Source organism: Callithrix jacchus, chromosome 3 (assembly GCF_049354715.1).
Source record: "Callithrix jacchus isolate 240 chromosome 3, calJac240_pri, whole genome shotgun sequence".
NCBI classification, from domain to species: domain Eukaryota; kingdom Metazoa; phylum Chordata; class Mammalia; order Primates; family Cebidae; genus Callithrix; species Callithrix jacchus.
Window position 1 is genome coordinate 169291648 of NC_133504.1, and position 18022 is coordinate 169309669.

At 36.1% G+C, this 18022-nt stretch overlaps 1 protein-coding gene across 1 annotated transcript in view; it reads left to right on the forward strand.

Annotated features, from left to right (window-relative positions):
• Positions 1-18022, forward strand: part of DHX15 (DEAH-box helicase 15) — a 55560-nt gene that overhangs the window by 14515 nt on the left and 23023 nt on the right. The window contains exons 4-5 of the mRNA XM_002745943.5: positions 13116-13275; positions 14524-14742. Of these exons, the coding sequence (XP_002745989.1) occupies positions 13116-13275; positions 14524-14742 (379 nt within the window). The remainder of the gene's footprint in view (positions 1-13115; positions 13276-14523; positions 14743-18022) is intronic.

Sequence of the window (18022 nt, forward strand, 5' to 3'; positions counted from 1 at the left end):
ATTATATATATTTCAGTGTGTATCTCTGAGATAGTTTCTTAAAATAGAGCTTTCATAACTTAAAAAAATTTATTTGATCAAAATATCCAGTCACTCTTCAACATTTGTGTTAGTTTTTTCTAGTTCTTTGGTTTATATCTCATTTTATTGGAACTTTTTATTCAGTGTGATATATAATAGCAGTTCAACTTTAAAATACTTAAGCTTATCCTTATGACTTTATGAGGCATATTTTTGGCTTAAACTTTAATCTTCACTGAATACATTCTTCTAGTTGTTCGATGATACCATGTTATCGATCACTGGTAATTACAGTATAATTGACAATAATTACATAATCAAAATCATAGCTCATTATTTTATACTACTTTAAAATGTAGATAATGTCAAGGACTTGAGGATAATAAGGGGGAGATGTTACTCATCTTTAGGAGGAATATCGTTCTGACTTGATTCACATTACATTGAATTTTTCTTGGTAAGCCACAGTTCAGTTGAGAACAGAATTTGGAAATTGGGATGCAAGAAACGTAATGCAATATTGGTGCTGTGTGTATGTGTAGTAGGAAGTAGATGGAGGAAAGGCTTTCAAAATATGTGTACTTCTTAAAGATTTGAGAAGTAACAGATTTTATAGTTCAAAGTACTTTTGGCATTCTGATGTTTTCTATTGGGCAGTTTCTAGAGGTTAAAGCTACTTTTAAAAGCTTACTTGGCCGGGCCCTGTGGCTCACGCCTATAATCCCAGCACTTTGGGAGGCCAAGGCGGGTGGATCATGAGGTCGAGAGATCGAGACCATCCAGGTCAATAAGGTGAAACCCCGTCTCTACTAAAAATACAAAAATTAGCTGGGCATGGTGGTGCACGCCTGTAGTCCCAGCTACTCGGGAGTCTGAGGCAGGAGAATTGCCTGAACCCAGAAGGTGGAGGTTGCGATGAGCCAAGATGGTGCCATTGCACTCTAGTCTGGGTAAGAATAGCAAAACTCCGTCTCAAAAAAAAAAAAAAAAAAAAAAACTTAAGACAGGGTAAGCTTATTGGGGTTTCTTTTCAAAGATAACCTGGTGTTGCCTTTAAGTAATAATGTAAGTATAGGAGTGTATTACCGTTAGTTAGTTTAAAATTTAAAAAGTTCAAATCTAACTCTTTCCCATTTAATAGGAAGAAGACTTAACTAATGAGAATGCTTCATTAAATATAGCTCTTTTCATATATAGATACGAAATGCTTATATATCCATTGTGTAGCCAAGGCGATCTTTAATTTTCACTATAGGATGGTAAAGAGGCTAACTTAGGCAGATTCTGCTTGAGGAGCACAGATTTAATCATAGTTTAGGAGCATTTAGCTAAATAGCATATCTTTAAATTGTCCTCATATAGATAAGGGTCTATAAGATTGTTTCTTCGGTGTTTGGGATACCTATTCATAAACTTTAGGCTCTAGATATGTTACTGTGCTCTTTTCAGAAGATTGGATCTCATGTAAATTTGTGCACATTCTGTTAATCTAGCCTTAAATGGCTACCCAGTCCCAGTGTGACAAGTAAGTTTACAAAGCTGCCATTGCTACATGGTTTTTATATTTCCTTTCATATGTGTTCGCCTGTCCCCATCCTTTTCTTCTGAAGCATTCCTTTTATAACATACTTAGTTTCCTGTTGTCTTAGAATGGAAATTATGAAGAAAAAAACTCAATAGATAGCCAAAGAGCAGACCAGTCAGAGAACGATATTTGTGACTAGTTATTGTCATATTTGTGACTAGTGTAAAACACCTTAATTCATTTTGATGGAAGAAAGGAGAGGTTGTTGGTTTCTGGTATAGCCCTTTTGTCCTTGTTAAAGCAAATAAAAATGTAAATAAAAAGTTTGAAATTATGATTAACGTTCTGAAGCAGAATATGGGGGTTTATATGAAAGAATGATTTGAGAATTAAGTTTAGGTGTGGAGAAGTTGGATTTTTTTTTTTTTTTTTTTTTTTGAGTCAGAGTTGGGTCTGTCCAGTGGTGCCATCTTGTCTCACTGCAACGTCCGTCTCCCGTGTTCAAGTGATTCTCGTACCTCAGCCTCCGGAATAGCTGGGATTAAAGGCATGTGCCACCATGCCTAGCTACTTTTTGTATTTTTAGTAGAGATGGGGTTTCACCATATTGGCCAGGCTAGTCTCAAACTCCTGATCTCAACTGATCTGCCCACCTCAGCCTTCCAGAGTGCTGGGATTACAGATGTGAGCCATTGCACCTGGCCAAGAAGTGGAAATTTAAGTCAAGGATTGAATTGAAAATAGTGGTTATCCACAAAGGGGATTCTAATATAGGGAATTACAGAGCATTGCCATAGCAGATTCTTTGGTGCCTCTGGAAACAGCTGACTGAAGCACTAACTGTATAAAGACTACTTATGCAGATTCCAGAGTGGGTTTCCAACCAGACAACTTCATTTAAAAACAGCCTGAGGCCAGGAGCAGTGGCTCATGCCTGTAGTCCCAGCACTTTAGAGGCTGAGACAGGAGGGTCACTTGATTTCCAGGTTGGGTAACATAGTGAGACCTGGCTCTACAAAAAGATATACAGCTGGCTGTGGTGTTGCGTATCTGTAGTCCCAGCTACTTGGATGAAATGAGTGGATCACTTGGACCCAAGAGTTCAAGGCTGAAGTGAGCAAGGATTGTGTCACTGCGCTTCAGCCGGGGTGACAAAGTAAGACTCTACCTTTCAAAATAAAAAAATTAAATTAAAAATAGATGGCTTGTGAAGAGAACCAAAAGAAGATAGATCCTAGAGCATAGCCTCTAGGGTCAGTGTCTGAGTTGCCCTAGCTCTGCCCATTTGTTAGCTGTGACATTAACTATGTATTAAGTAGCTAGTAGCTCTAATGTCGTTATTTCTTTTTCAGAAGATAGAGCTGGTATTAACTACTTCATTAGGTTGTTCTGACATTAGATGTAGTAGTCTGCGTATAATCCTTTTGTGGCATTCTGTTTAAGAATACTTCAGTCAGTATTGCTGATTCTTCCTTCTGTTGGTGATGATGCTAGATTTCCAGTTGGAGAAATTATTGGATCTTATTAACCAGTTAGCCCAGTTAGAGAGGGACTTATAAAACCAATTTAATAAAGTTCCTTTTAGCACAACAGTTTAATTACAATTGGTGATGTAAACTTAAACCTTGACTTTACTCGTCACTGGAATGAATCAGTACAAGTATTATTTTAGAGATGGAGGTAAAGGTGAAACAGATGTGCTACTTTAAGGACCGTCAGTTATACAATTATAAACTAATTTATTGAACATCTGTTATGTGGCAGTCTTGGTTCTAATTCATGTGTAGTACCCAAGTTAGGTAAGGGTAGGATTCTTAAGAGGTGGGAATAAAGGATATATGTGGTTAACACATAGGCAGTTCCTACCAGAGGACTAAAAAGTTACTCTGGTCACCCCAGAAGTAGAATTCTATTGGCTTTTGCTAATTCCTAGAAAGCTAACTTGGTTTGTTCAAGCTCTACATGTTTTGTGTGTTTTGTAACATTTGACGTTTGTTTGTACTTAAATATTTGTGAGGATTAGATATAGAAGACTCTGTTTATACAGTGCCAGTATCTTACAAAATACTAAGTAGAACCCACACATTCATTCTAGCTTTCTGGGAATTCTGTTGAGGATAAAAGAATGCCTTTAAAACTTAGGCAAATTTGAGGAATGGGCAGTATATTTTTATTTAGTTGTCTGTTTTCCATTGTTAACTTCTTAGGCATTTCTTCTTGATTGTGTATCTAACTCTGAAACACATATCAAATGTATTTTAGCTATTTATGGTAACAAACTGTTTTGATTGTGGTTTTAAACATTTCAGCTCTCTTAAGGAGTCCAGGGTTTGATGTTTCTTTTTTGCAATGTTTGATGTATTGAACGTTGAAACAGTGTAGATTCTAAGTTATTCAAAATATGTTGCCTTTCCTTGTGAACATTTATATCTAGTAGTTTGTTGTCATTGTAAACAGTATTTTGATATATGTAGCTATGATGATTACTTTAAGTTAGTGTTGCTCATATTGTGTAATATGGTTGCTAAGAACATAACAGATTGAACTAGAGGCTGTCTTTGTTTATTCCTTCACCTATAAAAGAAACATTATATAAGGACTTTTGCTAGTTTCACTGGCTCTTCACTGATGTGGTTGTGGCAGCGGGTAAGCTGTCAGGCCAATAAGAAGATAATTTGAATGTATAGAGATTTCACAGAGGAAGAGGTATTTAATCTGAGTTGAGAGAACGGAGAGACTTAGATAGGCAGATGGACTAGCCAGTAGCAAATAGTATCAATCATTTCCTGATACTCTAGGAAGATGAGCTGGTTTCCAGTAAGGTTGAATTTCCCGCAGTCTTAATTGACAGCACTTAATGTCTCAATAATTTCTTCATGGTACCCCAGGCCTGAAGAAATATTTCAGATTACATTTACTAAGTAGTTGGATCCTAATAACCTAAGTATTTATGTTTCTTTTAAAAAATAGTACACATACATTAAAAAAATTATTTTAGTAAGTGTAGTGCTATTTGATCACTCAGTTTCTCAAACCTTAATGACAGATTTAACACTACCTCTTATTGCCTGTTCTATGTGGATGTTTGCCTCTTACTTTTTAAAACAACTATCCAAAGTCTAGCTTCACAAATATGACATCAAAAGGAATTAGGTACTTTTGAAAGTCTGAACTACCTTAAACTTGTAGTTCCTGGGATGTCCTGCATGTTGAACATGGAAAATGGTAAAAAATTATGTTTTAAATCATTAAGATGAGAACATATACATTGGTGATCATTTAATGCATTTAACAGATGGAATCGACAACTTTGCCATTTGAGTGACCTGTTTATACCCAAAGAAGTAGTTTAATCTTCTTTGGGCTGTGGATATATGCATAGACATTAAGGTTGTAAAGTAGTAAAAGAGTTCTGGGATGTAGTGTGCTAGTCTGGCATCTATAACTCCTTGGAGAGTAGGGGACCACCAGGTTACCCCAAGAGCCGTGAACTGGCCCAGGTTGGAAGCTGAGCAGGTCAAAGCTGATCAGTAGTGGGATTGTGCCTGTGAGTAGCCACTGCATTCCAGCCTGGGCAACATAGCAAGGCATCCCTGTTTTAAAAAGACAATGCCTAACATATATATATTAGATACTTATTTATATGTGTGTAAGTTACACATAAACCTGTTGAGGCATATTAATGCTGGTAAGCTTTTTTAAATAGAGTCACTCATTTGGGTTGACTAGATTATAGTGAGTTAATCTAAAAGATAAGTTGTAAGTAGAAAAATTATACCTAGACATTTAAATGTAAAACCTAAAGATTCCTTTATTATTAACATTAACCAACACCATTTTGTTGACTATGTGTGCTTTGTTTAGAATTCCATGTAATTCTAAAGCTGAAATTTAAACTCAGACATTTAGAAAATACATAAGTGATGTTTTTCTGGAATGTTAGATAATTCAGTCTTCTGGAATGCTTGATTTCTAGACCCTTTTCAGTCTTTCAAAGTTGTCTCACAGATTTGATAGGTTTTTTTAGTGTGTGTGTTTGATCTTGTTCTAAACTTCTGAACCATACAACTCAGTGTTCAGATATATGACTCTCTTTTCTATGCTTGGGGTTTATCATTTCATGTCAAATGTAATTCCCTTGACCCAACTAATGAGATAGGAATATGTGTGTATTACATTATGTTTCATAGAGTATATTGTTATCCCAAGGATTTATGAGTTACGTGGAGAAAAGACTATGTATAGAACTTTGTTTATTGAATATTTACCAAGTGCCAGGCAATTAGTGTAATGAGGACTTTTATATATGTACATTATTTTGTTGATTTTAAAACAATTTTTACCCTGTTTCCATTTTTACAAAGGGAGCATTATAGAATAAAATTGTCCAAGATGAGATAATAATAAGAAAGTGGGACTTAAACTCTGTTTTGTCTTGCAACAAGTGTATATTCTAACTTCGGGTTGTTTTTCTGTTTTTTGTTGTTTTGAGACAGTCTCTGTCTGTCGCCCAGGCTGCAGCGCAATGGTGAGATCTCTGCTCACTGCAACCTCTGCCTCCTGGGTGTAAGCAATTCTCCTGCCTCATCTTCCTGAGTAGCTGGAAATTTCAGGCGTGCACCACCATGCCCGGCTAATTTTTGTATTTTTTTAGTAGAGATAGGGTTTCACTGTATTGGCCAGGCTGGTGGTCTCAAACTCCTGGCCTCGTGATCTGCCTGCCTCTGTCTCCTAAAGTGCTGAGATTACAAGCTTGATCCACTGTGCCCAGCCACCTCTGTGTGTTTTATTTTTTTCATCATCATTCCTCATCACTCCATGTAATTCTCTGAGTGTATTGTTAAGCTTTCCTAGGTAATATGGAAAACAGTAATTCTAATTACTCAGATTAAACAGTGCCATTCACTTATAAATGCCTTTTTCAAGTTGCTTTATTTATGCTTTTTAAATTTATAGGTTCAAAGGTACATATGCAGGTTTGCTATATAGGTAAGTTGTATGTTTTGGAAGCTTGGTGTACAGATTTTTTATTTTTATATTTTGTGAGACACTTGTCTCACTCTGTTTTAGGCTGGAGTGCAGTGACGCCATCTCGGCTCACTGCACCCAACCTGTGCCCCCCGGGTTTAAGCAATTCTTGTGCCTTAGCCTCCCAAGTAGCTGGGGCTGCAGATGCATGCCACCACACCTGGCTGAGTTTTGCATTCTTTTGATAGAGATGGGATTTCACCATGTTGACCAAGCTGGTCTTGAACTCCGACCTCAAGTGATTCACCCATCTTGTCCTCCCAAAGTGCTGGGATTACAGGCTGGTATACAGATTACTTTGTCACTCAAGTAATAAGCATAGTTACCCGATAGGTGATTTTTCTGTCCTCTTTCCTTTCTTACTCTCCGCCTTCTCGTAGGCCCCAGTGTTTGTTGTTGTTTCTTTGTGTCCATATTTACCCAAAGTTTAGTTCCCACTCAGAAGTATTTGGTTTTCTGTTCTTGTTAGTTTGCTAAGGGTAATGGTCTTCAGCTTCATCTATGCCGCTACAAGAACATGACCTCATTCTTTTTTATGGCTGGATAGTATTCAATTGTGTATATGTGCTACTTTTAAAAATAAATTCTACTTTTGATGGACATTTAAGTCGATTCCCTGTATTTGCTATTGTGAATAGTGCTGCAATGAATATACACATGCACGTGTCGTTATGGTAGAAGGGTTTATATTCTATATAGTTAATAATGGGATTGCTGGGTCAACGGGTAATTCTATTTTCAATCTTTGAGAAGTTGCCAAACTACTTTCCACAATGGCTGAACTAATACATTCCCACCAGTAGTGGATAAGTGTTCCCATTTCTCTACAACCTTGTTACTTTTTGACTTCTTAATAGTCATTCTGTGGTTTTAAGTTGCTTTTTTTCTTTTTCCTTTTTTTTTTTCTTTTTGAGACAGGGTGTTACTCTGTTGCCCAGGCTGGAGTGCAGTGGCGCCATCTTGGCTCACTGCAACCTTCACCTCCCAGGTTCAAGTGATTCTCCTGCCTCAGCCTCCCGAATAGCTGGGATTACAGGCACATGTCCCCACCCCTGGCTACTTTTTTTGTGTGTATTTTTAGTAGAGATGGGATTTTGCCATGTTGGTCAGGCTGGTCTCAAACTCCTGGCCTTGTGATCCGCCTGCCTCCACCTCCCAAAGTGCTGGGATTACAGGCATGAGCCACTGCCGCTAGCTAATTTTGTATTTTTCAGTAGAGACAGTTTCTCCCTGTTGGTCAGACTGGTCTCAGAACTCCCGACCTCAGGTGATTTGCCCACCTTGGCCTCCCAAAGTGCTGGGATTACAGGCATGAGCCACCGCACCCGGCTGAGTTGCTTTATTTTTAATGACTGCATTGTAATTATGATTGTATCCTAGTTTACTTGACATATTCTATTGATGGAAACTCAAATTTGCAGTTTTTGCTATTAGAAACAGTTGATGTCCTTAGTATCCTCTTACAAACTTGTACAAACGTTTTTTCACACATGCACATCTGTGAAATAAATTCTCTTCAAGTGAAATTGTTTGGGTCATAGAGTATGTTTGAATTTTATCAGTTCTTGCCAGATTGCCCTCCATAGAGATTTTTATATAATTTTCACCAGTAAGGAATGAGCAAATGAGCATCTGTTTCTTTACCCTTGCCAACTCAGCATTATAAAACTTTTTATCTTTGTCAATCTTGTAAGTAAAAAATGAGATCTCTTTATGGTTTTATTTTTCACTTATTTTATGTGAAATGGAACATTTTTACATTTATTAGCCATTTGTATTTCTTTTTGGAATCTGAGACTGGTGCTTTTTTCATCTTTTCAGAAGGATTTCTACCTAGTTGACAGCTGTTCTTAAGGTGCTATTTTAAAATGCATCTCGGGGCCAGGTGCCGTGGCTCATGCCTGTAATCCCACACCACTTTGAGAGGCGTAGGTGGGTGGATCCCTTGAGATAGGGAGTTAAGTTCAGCCTAACATGGAGAAACCGCATCTCTACTAAAAATATAAAATTAGCTGGGCATGGTTGTTGCATGCCTGTAATCTCAGCTACTTGTGAGGCTGAGGCAGGAGAATCGCTTGAACCCAGGAGGTGGATGTTGTGAGCTGGGATTGCACCATTGCACTCCAGCCTGGGCAACAAGAGTAAAACTCTGTCTCCCCCCCCCCCCCCCAAAAAAAAAGGATCTCAGTTTCTGAGGATTTAAATTTGACCAAATATGCGATATTATAAAATTGATAGAATTAGATGTCTCTTCATATGCTTTGCCTATCTTTCTGTAGTGGGTTGGCCTTTTTCTTACTGATTTGTAGGAGCTTATAACAGAATTAGCACTTTGGGTGTAAGTTGCAATCATTGCCCAGTTTGTCATATTTCTTTGCTTTATGACACTTCATGCAACAGAGACTTGAATTTTGTACACATATTGAATTAACCACTTTTATGATGTCCAGGTTTTGTGTTATGCCCTTTCCAGTATTGTTTTAAATAACTTAATCCATGTATTTTACTGTTTTGTTTTTGTTTTAAATACTTAATCAAACTGGAATTTTAGTGGGGACGGATAAGGTTTGAGGTAGGGATTTCTGGTTTTCATTTTGGAAAAACGATGTCCTTCTGAGGTTTTTTTTTTTTTAGTTTGTGATTTTTCAGAGTGTTTTATAAAATAAGTACAAAAACATAAATGAGTAATATAGTTGCAGGATGAAATATTTTACCATGTTTTCTTCAAATCAGACTTAGTGATGTGTTAGCTGTTGTCATCTTGCCAAGATCATAGTTGGCAGTTGGCTTGTAGTTTTACTTACGACATCTACATGGACTTTTTGCAAAAAAGTATATATATACTTAAGCTAGGTTGATATTATTCAATACATTGAGTTTTTGGTGTATTAAGCAGTCACACTTGAAAAGCTGAACTGTTACTTAATCCAAGGATGTTTTTGCTACTTAAGGCATCTCCTTTAGGCAGTCTGCCTCATATTTAACTTAGACCAGTGTTTCTCAAACTTTAGCAACCATCAGAATCACTTGAAAATTTGCTGGAGCACAGATTGCTGTGCCTCACCTTCAAAATTTCTGATGAAGTAGATCTGGGATGAGGCTCCAGTTTTGTAGTTCATTCTAGTTGCCAGGTGATGCTAATAACTTTTTAAGGGAGTCTCTGCCCTGACACAGTTGGAAAACACTAGATAGTAAGGCACCCAGTAAAATGTAGAATTTGGCTATCCTGTGGCATTTTTGTTTATTAATTCATTATTGAAACTTAAAATTTACTATTGAGACTCACTCTTTAGCCTGGATGAAATTTACTGCCAAGAAAGGTAGTAAAATGTGACTCTGTGCCAGGTTCTTCCTGAATTCTGTGTCAAGCTTTTTGTTGTTAAGCAAGGGGTTTCATACATTTAACAGTATAGCAAATCGTCTGGTACTCTTCTATTTATTTATTTATTTATTTACTTATTTATTTTAGTGTCTTAAAATTAATAACAAATTTATTCTCTCATAGTTTGAAGGCCAGAAATTCAAAAACGGTATGTTGGCAGGCTGGTTCCATCTGGAGGCTCTGAGGGCCAGCAGTCTTTCATGATTTTCTCCTAGCTTTTCCTGGTGGCTGACAGTTCTTGGCATTTCTCGGCTTGTAGCTTTATAGCCAGTCTCTGCCTTCATCTTCACATGGCTTTCCCTTTGTGTTTGACTAATTTGACTGTATTATTGAGAGCTTACAACTTTGACATTTTCATTTTTCTTGAAATTCTTCACTGTACAAACAGCAAGAAAGATCCCATATTAACTGGTGATCCAAGAAGTAATTAAGTGCAGCACCTCATGGAATGGGATCACCGGGTGATGATCAGTATTGAACCATTAGGAATGGTCTGTTGATCACAGAGGTTTTGGCCATTTAACTTAGTACTTGGAATATGCATAGTCTGCCATCTGTATTTCTTACCTTAGAAAAATTTGGCATTTCTCCCCAGGCTGTCCCTCCCCAGCTTGCCCCCCTGCTGTCCCTCCCCTATTCTCCCCAATAGTCCCCAGTGTGTAGTACTCCCTTCCCTGTGTCCATGTGTTCTCATTTTTCATCACCCGCCTATGAGTGAGAATATGTGGTATTTCATTTTCTGTTCTTGTGTCAGTTTGCTGAGAATGTTGTTCTCCAGATTCATCCATGTCACTACAAACGACACGAACTCATCATTTTTGATTGCTGCATAATATTCCATGGTGTATATGTGCCACATTTTCCCAGTCCAGTCTATCATTGATGGGCATTTGGGTTGGTTCCAGGTCTTTGCTGTTGTAAACAGTGCTGCAATGAACATTCGTGTGCATGTGTCCTTATAGTAGAACGATTTATAGTCCTTTGGATTTATACCCAGTAATGGGATTGCTGGGTCAAATGGAATTTCTATTTCTAAGGCCTTGAGGAATCGCCACACTGTCTTCCACAATGGTTGAACTAATTTACACTCCCACCAACAGTGTAAAAGTGTTCTATTTCTCCACATCCTCTCCAGGATCTGTTGTCTCCAGATTTTTTAATGATTGTCATTCTAACTGGCGTGAGATGGTATCTCAATGTGGTTTTGATTTGCATTTCAACTTAAAGTCATATTTTATCATTTCTATGACTTTTTCCTCAAATTTTTGTTGTCTGAAGTTAGAATATATCTTACAGTCTATTGAGGTCTTGTAGTTGGGGCAGTTTGGTTATTATTGCCTGTGAATGCTTGAACTTGATCTAGCTGTACATATTCTCACATCAGAAATAGTGTGAACCGTTGGGTCTATACATACCGAGAGTATTTGCTAATTAAAATGCTTTCAAAAATATTAAACATTACACTACGATTGCATGTTGAAATGAGTACTGAGTATCAAGAGGCTGGGAAATGGAGCAACAAGGTGTATATATGCTGGTGGTTGAGTAAATGTTGGAAGAATAACCAATCCTTTTTTATTTTTTGGCCTGCAAAGCAACAGACAGCTCTATTGAGGTTAAGAGAGTTAACTCACAAATAGAGGAAACTGTATGTCGTGTTCTGCTACTGACTAAGATCATGTATAAGAGTATTGCTTATCTTGTATCTGTAATACATCGGAAGACAGGAAAAATTGCCAGCTGTCCTCAGATCAAATAAATTTCAAAGCAGCTACAGGCTATAGTGTTGCTGATTCATGCACTATGCTGACTGTCTTTAAGGCACTGAGTCATAGTTTAATTGGCAGTGTTTTTTTCTTTCCTGGTCTTACATAAAATAACTTTATAGCTAATGATGTCTCTCCCTGAAATGTGGTAGTTTATTTTTAAAAATATGACCAAGGACAAGAAGCATAAAGCATATAAATGAGTTATGATGGATTTGTTTGCCGAAAGTTTATTAAATTTAGAGTTAAGTTTAGGTGAAATAAAGAGAAGGATTCACTTCTTTTTGTTGTCCACTATCAATTTGCTGAACTTAATGCTTCAACAGATGGCATGAGCTAAAAATATCCACTTGGTCCATGAAAGACTAGGTTAGACTAATAAAGAGTCAAAATGGTGAAGTCATAAATGATGGCTTCAGATTTTTTTTATACGGCTTTTAGATCTGTAAATAAAATCATGGGTTTTTATTTAACCTAATGAGCTCTGACTTAAGCATCTAACGGCATACTGTGTTTTGTCCAGGTGCTGAAAGGAAGACAGTTGTTTTTCATAGTGACAGCAGTAACCTGAGTGGGATGGACAGGAGATGGCTGACCCCTACGTAGTTATACAACCTTGAGCCTTGATCTCATTGCCTTCATTCTTACTTGGCACTTCTCTTGTGATAACTGGAGTCCATATTAGCTGACTTCACTTCAGCCAACCCTAACTAAGCCTGGTTTCCCTATTTGGTTCATTGATCAATCTGATACCATTTGTGTTTTATCTTCGATTTATGTATCAGCATTTTTGTAGTATTTAATGGCCCTCAGTCCCACTGCTTTTATTCGTGAATTCCTTTTATACTTTAAGATTATTTATTTGGGGTGGAAGGAGGAGGGCAGACTCACCCTCTATCAGCCCTTTTGAACCAAGAGCCTGTTGTTAGCTTATTAAGTAAGGAATTGGTAAGGCTTTTTAAAAAATGTATATTTGCATCTGGTAACATTTTAGTAGTGTGACATGAAGCAACTTAAAATGGTTTATTGGTTTGTTCTCCATGTTGAATATTTGTATGTTTTTAAAAGGTTTAAGGAATTGAAAATGATGAGAGTTTTGCCTTGGAATTTGTGTGAAACCATGTGATCGTTATATTCCATAATCTGTCATACCACGTTTTCCCAGTACATTTCAGTATTATATTTTTCAGGAATTGAGGGTGCATATCTCGTTCGATTATATGATTTTCTTGAAACTTAATTTTCCAATTGATCATGAAACAATAGCACATTTGTTTGGGGCCAGAGTTTATTTTTAATTTACCTAATGTCTTTGCATTTCGTTTTTGTCATGAAGTTTGGTTTTAAAATGACCTAAAGGGACCTTAAACTGACTTGTTCTTTGTGAATATAGGTATATGACTGATGGGATGTTACTTCGTGAAGCAATGAATGATCCCCTCCTGGAGCGTTATGGTGTAATAATTCTTGATGAGGCTCATGAAAGGACACTGGCTACAGATATACTAATGGGTGTTCTGAAGGAAGTTGTAAGACAGAGATCAGATTTAAAGGTGAAGTAATTTCTTCTATGTACTTAATTATATATGTGTTGGGGGGCATAAAAATGGGCAACACATACTGATCACTAACCAATTGTAAGAGATCACCTCCAAAAGAAGGAACTAGTAAGTACCTTCTTGTTCTGTTTGTTTCTACTTTGTAAGTCTTCATTTTAGACTTTTATTTCTTCCCCCTTTTAGTAATGCATTTTTAAGCCAAATCTTCTCAATTTCTAATCCACCTAGTTCTTGTATAATCTGACGGCATATTTGTGTATCTGTGCTACTCACTCTACCCTTCATTAAGTAGAGGCTTCTTTACTTAAGGATTATATCTTTGTCCCTCAGATCCATGGCCTTCTCTTAACATAAACACACGCATTGTAATTTATAATGCTGGAGAGTAGAAGTAATAATACACAGGACAGGCAGCTCCTTAGAAATGTAGTCTCATACCCTAGTATATTACTTCTTTCCTCTGTACCACATGTGCCTTGACCACTCTTACTGTGTTAAGGGCCTGAAATTATTTTCTGACATTTTGTCCACCAAAGTCTATGAAATTTCCCTTTTGCTGGGTCGTGTGTATATACCATTCATTGGACTGTAGACTCATCCCTTGCTGGTATGTGTGTTATAGGAGGGTTTACGGCACTGGCAAGAAAGATTCTGGGTCTTTAGAAAAAAAATTGAGGTCTGAGCATGTTTTTATTTATAAAAATTAGATCTATGCTTTAAAAAATACATTTAAAGAATAATGTGAGTATGGTCATTATTTGTTAAACTTTATGTGCTACCAAGGTTTAGTACCTCAAAGTAGAAATTCAGAATGCTAGTGAAATATTTTATGGAGGAACCTTTTTTTTTAAAAATATATCTGGTCAACTTATTTTTTGCATTTTCTTTGTTTTTTCCTATTTGCAAAGTTGTTTTAATGATGGTACCAGTACTTATACTACATATTAATGTTTTCTTTTACCAAATGAATCACATATAATTTTATAAAATCTGATATTTAAGGCATTTAATGAAGAAATATTGTAGTTTATGCATTGGATTTTTTCTGAATTTTAAAAAATGTAAATAACTTTTACTGTAGTTCAGCCATTATATATTTGATTTTTTATTCACAGTTTATTTGAAGTTTTTCCTTGTCTTTTTTATAGCCGATACATATGTAGAATAGTAAATATTGCTATAATTTAAGACCATGTAAGAACCCTTGAAGACAGCTTCAAGTAATTTACTGTTTTCTTTCAGGTTATAGTTATGAGTGCTACTCTAGATGCAGGAAAATTCCAGATTTACTTTGATAACTGTCCTCTCCTAACTATTCCTGGGCGTACACACCCCGTTGAGATATTTTATACTCCAGAACCAGAGAGAGATTATCTTGAAGCAGCAATTCGAACAGTTATCCAGATTCATATGTGTGAGGAGGAAGAGGGAGATCTTCTTCTTTTCTTAACTGGTCAAGAGGTATTATTTTAATTTTCTTCATTATTTAGCTTTTCACATACTATTTTAATATGCAGCAACTTTAATCATAAGACCATGGCATGTTAATCATATTTTTGTTGTTTCAATGTTCTTCTTCCACCTGATTGTATTAATATGTAAAATATATGACCTGTTTTATCTGTATACTGTAGGAATACTTTTTTATACCACTAGAGGTTGTGTTATAGTTAATTATTTTAAGAGTGTTAAATGCTTTTGGAATTTCAGTATTTTGCCATTGTAGTCTAGGAGATCCCTGGGATATAAGTGGTATTATGCTGAGGCATGACTTTGCATCACAGCTGCTTTGAAATCAGGTTATTCTCATTAGTTGTTTAGCTTGTGAGAGAACTTGCATGCCTATTCATTATCAGAACATTTCAGTTTGGTTTTGTCTTCCCATATGCTTATGAGGGTTGGGAAAGATGACTAAAAGTTCTTAGTTAGAATTTACTTCATTTTTAGATAAAATTTTATTCTCAGATATAGCATTTCTAAGCTTATTTCCCATAGGGTTTATAGGTGTGCTTTGGAATTCTTGAGTGGCTAAATAAATTCAAAAGCTATTTGGATAATACAAAGTTTTAAAAAGCCTTTTGCTAAAGTGTCTTTGTTTTTTGGGGGTGGGTGGGGGGATAGTGTCTCACTCTGTCACCCAGACTAGAGTGCAGTGACATGAACTCTGCTTACTGCAGTGTTTGCCTCCTGGGTTCAAGTGATTATCTTGCCTCAGCCTCCCAAGTAGCTGGGATCGCAGGCGCACACCACCATGCCCAGCTAATTTTTGTATTTTTAGTAGAGATAGGGTTTCACTATGTTGGCCAGACTAGTCTCCAACACCTGAATCCAGGTAATCGGCCCCAAAATGCTTTTTTGATGGCATATAAACAGCATTTGTGCTGTAATGCAGTATTAAGGCTATAGAGATAATAATTTTGTCCTCTTGTGTCTGGTCTCTCTAGTCTTTCACTTCCTCCAAAGTACATAGTAAATTTTATTTTTAAATCACTATTTAAAATTGTCATCATACTCAGATAACATACGCATATTGAGAGTCTATCAGAAATATCAAACGACCTCATGGTTGAGGACCTGAAAGGTTTTTCTCTGTGACAGCTTTGTGCAGTTCATAATTTTTAACTGTGAATCTCACAGCTGGGGAAAGGAAGAGAGTAAGCGCAAGAGTTTTCAGATGTGTGCTAGAGTGTAAGTTTTTCATGAAATAAAGTGCTGCTCTAGTTATGAGTAGAAGAGTTTTGGGGAGAAGGTAGCAGAAAACCTAACATTTTGTTTAGATTTCATTCATTGCATTTAGTAAAGCTGGTCTAAAGTAAATATTAATCTTCTCATTTTTGTGAACCTTTGTTATTTTTACTTGGTAAGTTAAATGCTGCTGCGAAATCAGTACTCCTTTCTTCATAAATTTGAATAGCCTCCATGAAACTGAGTAATCTCATAAAATTTTAAAACTGGTTTTTAAGAATATATTCTGACCACTTAAAGTGCTTCTATGGTCACCTAAGTTAATTTGGGGTGACATACTCTGACCACTTAAATAAAAGTGCTTCTATAGTCACCTAAGTTAATTTGGGGTGGGGGGAGAACAGTTTAAATTGTTGCTAGATAGAAATTCGATAAGAGTGATTGTAATTAAATAATTCTGTTTTTAATTTTGCTTAGTAAAATGTTTTTTCAACATGCAGTGTATTAATTGGTAAGGTCCAAATTAATTTGCTAACATATTGATGATTTTGGAGCTAAAAATCTTTCCTCAAATCCAAAACTCCTGAACTTGTGTCTTTATTCTCAGTATGGCTGATGACTAATATGGCTGCTGTTGGGACAGTGAAACTTCCTTTTCCTTCTCTGTTTGTTTTTATAAACATGAATGCAGATAATGTTTTGTGGCATTCTTAATGATAGTGTTGACTTTTTGGAAGTTTGGCAAACCTCGGGAAATTTTTATTGCAAGTTTTAAAACTGTTGAGGACTTTATCTAAAAACATAAATGGGACTTCTTCCACTTCCAAACCTTTATATCCTACATAGTCATCATTTTGTTTTAGCTCCATGCATACTTAGCAGATTGAGTAGTCTAGTCTCCAGCAAAGTTGGAATTGTCATTTTAAAATATTGGAGCCATAAAGCAAATGTCTAGTTTAAGCGCTTAATTTTTAATGTGTGAGATCTGTCTATTTTGTGACTTTTTTATTTTTCATTCATATATATACAGTAAAATTCACAAAACTGAAGATACTCTTGAATGTTGGAAGCCTAGTTTTGTATTTATGTTGAAATCTTTTTTAAGTTGGAGAGCTCTTAATTTTTTATTTGCATGCCAGCAGGGGGCATTCTAATCTAGGCACAACATTTGAAAGCAGTATTTTCAAAAAATATTTGTTTGCTTTGTTACATTTTTTATTTAGATGAATAGCATCTACTTTGATTTTCTTTTAGAAACTTGATATTTCAAAGGGGGATCTATTAACATTGACTCCTTAATAGTAATTTTTTGTGTTACAGTTTTTGAGACAGATAACCTTTAAGAAAACTGGTGTGTTTGAAATAGGTGAAAAGTAATTTATTTGTTCTTACTGTGTTCAAGAACTTTGTATTTTTTGATACAGAAACACAGCTGAACATAAAAAATGAAGTAAATGTCTTAAAATTTTTCCTTGACCTTTAATATGATTGTCCTTTGAATAAAACCCAATTTGTTGACAAAGGTAGCTTCTGATTGGGTCCTGTATTGGACAGGCTGCCTAGTATATAGTAAGTGTCTGACATACTTCTGGGTTTAATTAAATTAATACTTCAGTAAAGTTTAGGATACATTTTTCTGCAGTGCTGCCTTCATATTTATGTTCCTTTGCCTCTCCCAGAGCTGTCATACATAATCCATTTCTCTCTTTTTCTCTGTCTTGATATTCACTATGTCTTCTCTTGAATGCAAATGCCTTAGAATACAGTCATGTGCCACATAACAACATTTTGGTCAAGACAGACTTCTCACATAGCAGTGGTGCTGGTCCCATAAGTTTATAATGGAACTGAACATAACCTTGTAACATCATAGCACAACAAATTACTCACTGCTTTATGGTGATGTTAGTTCAAACAAACCTACTTTGCTGCCAGTTATTTAAAAGTACTATATAGCACATAAAATTATGTACAGTACATAATGATAGGATGTTGTTAATGGTTTATGTATTTACTACATGTTTCCACCCACAAATACTGCCAGTGATATACTCCA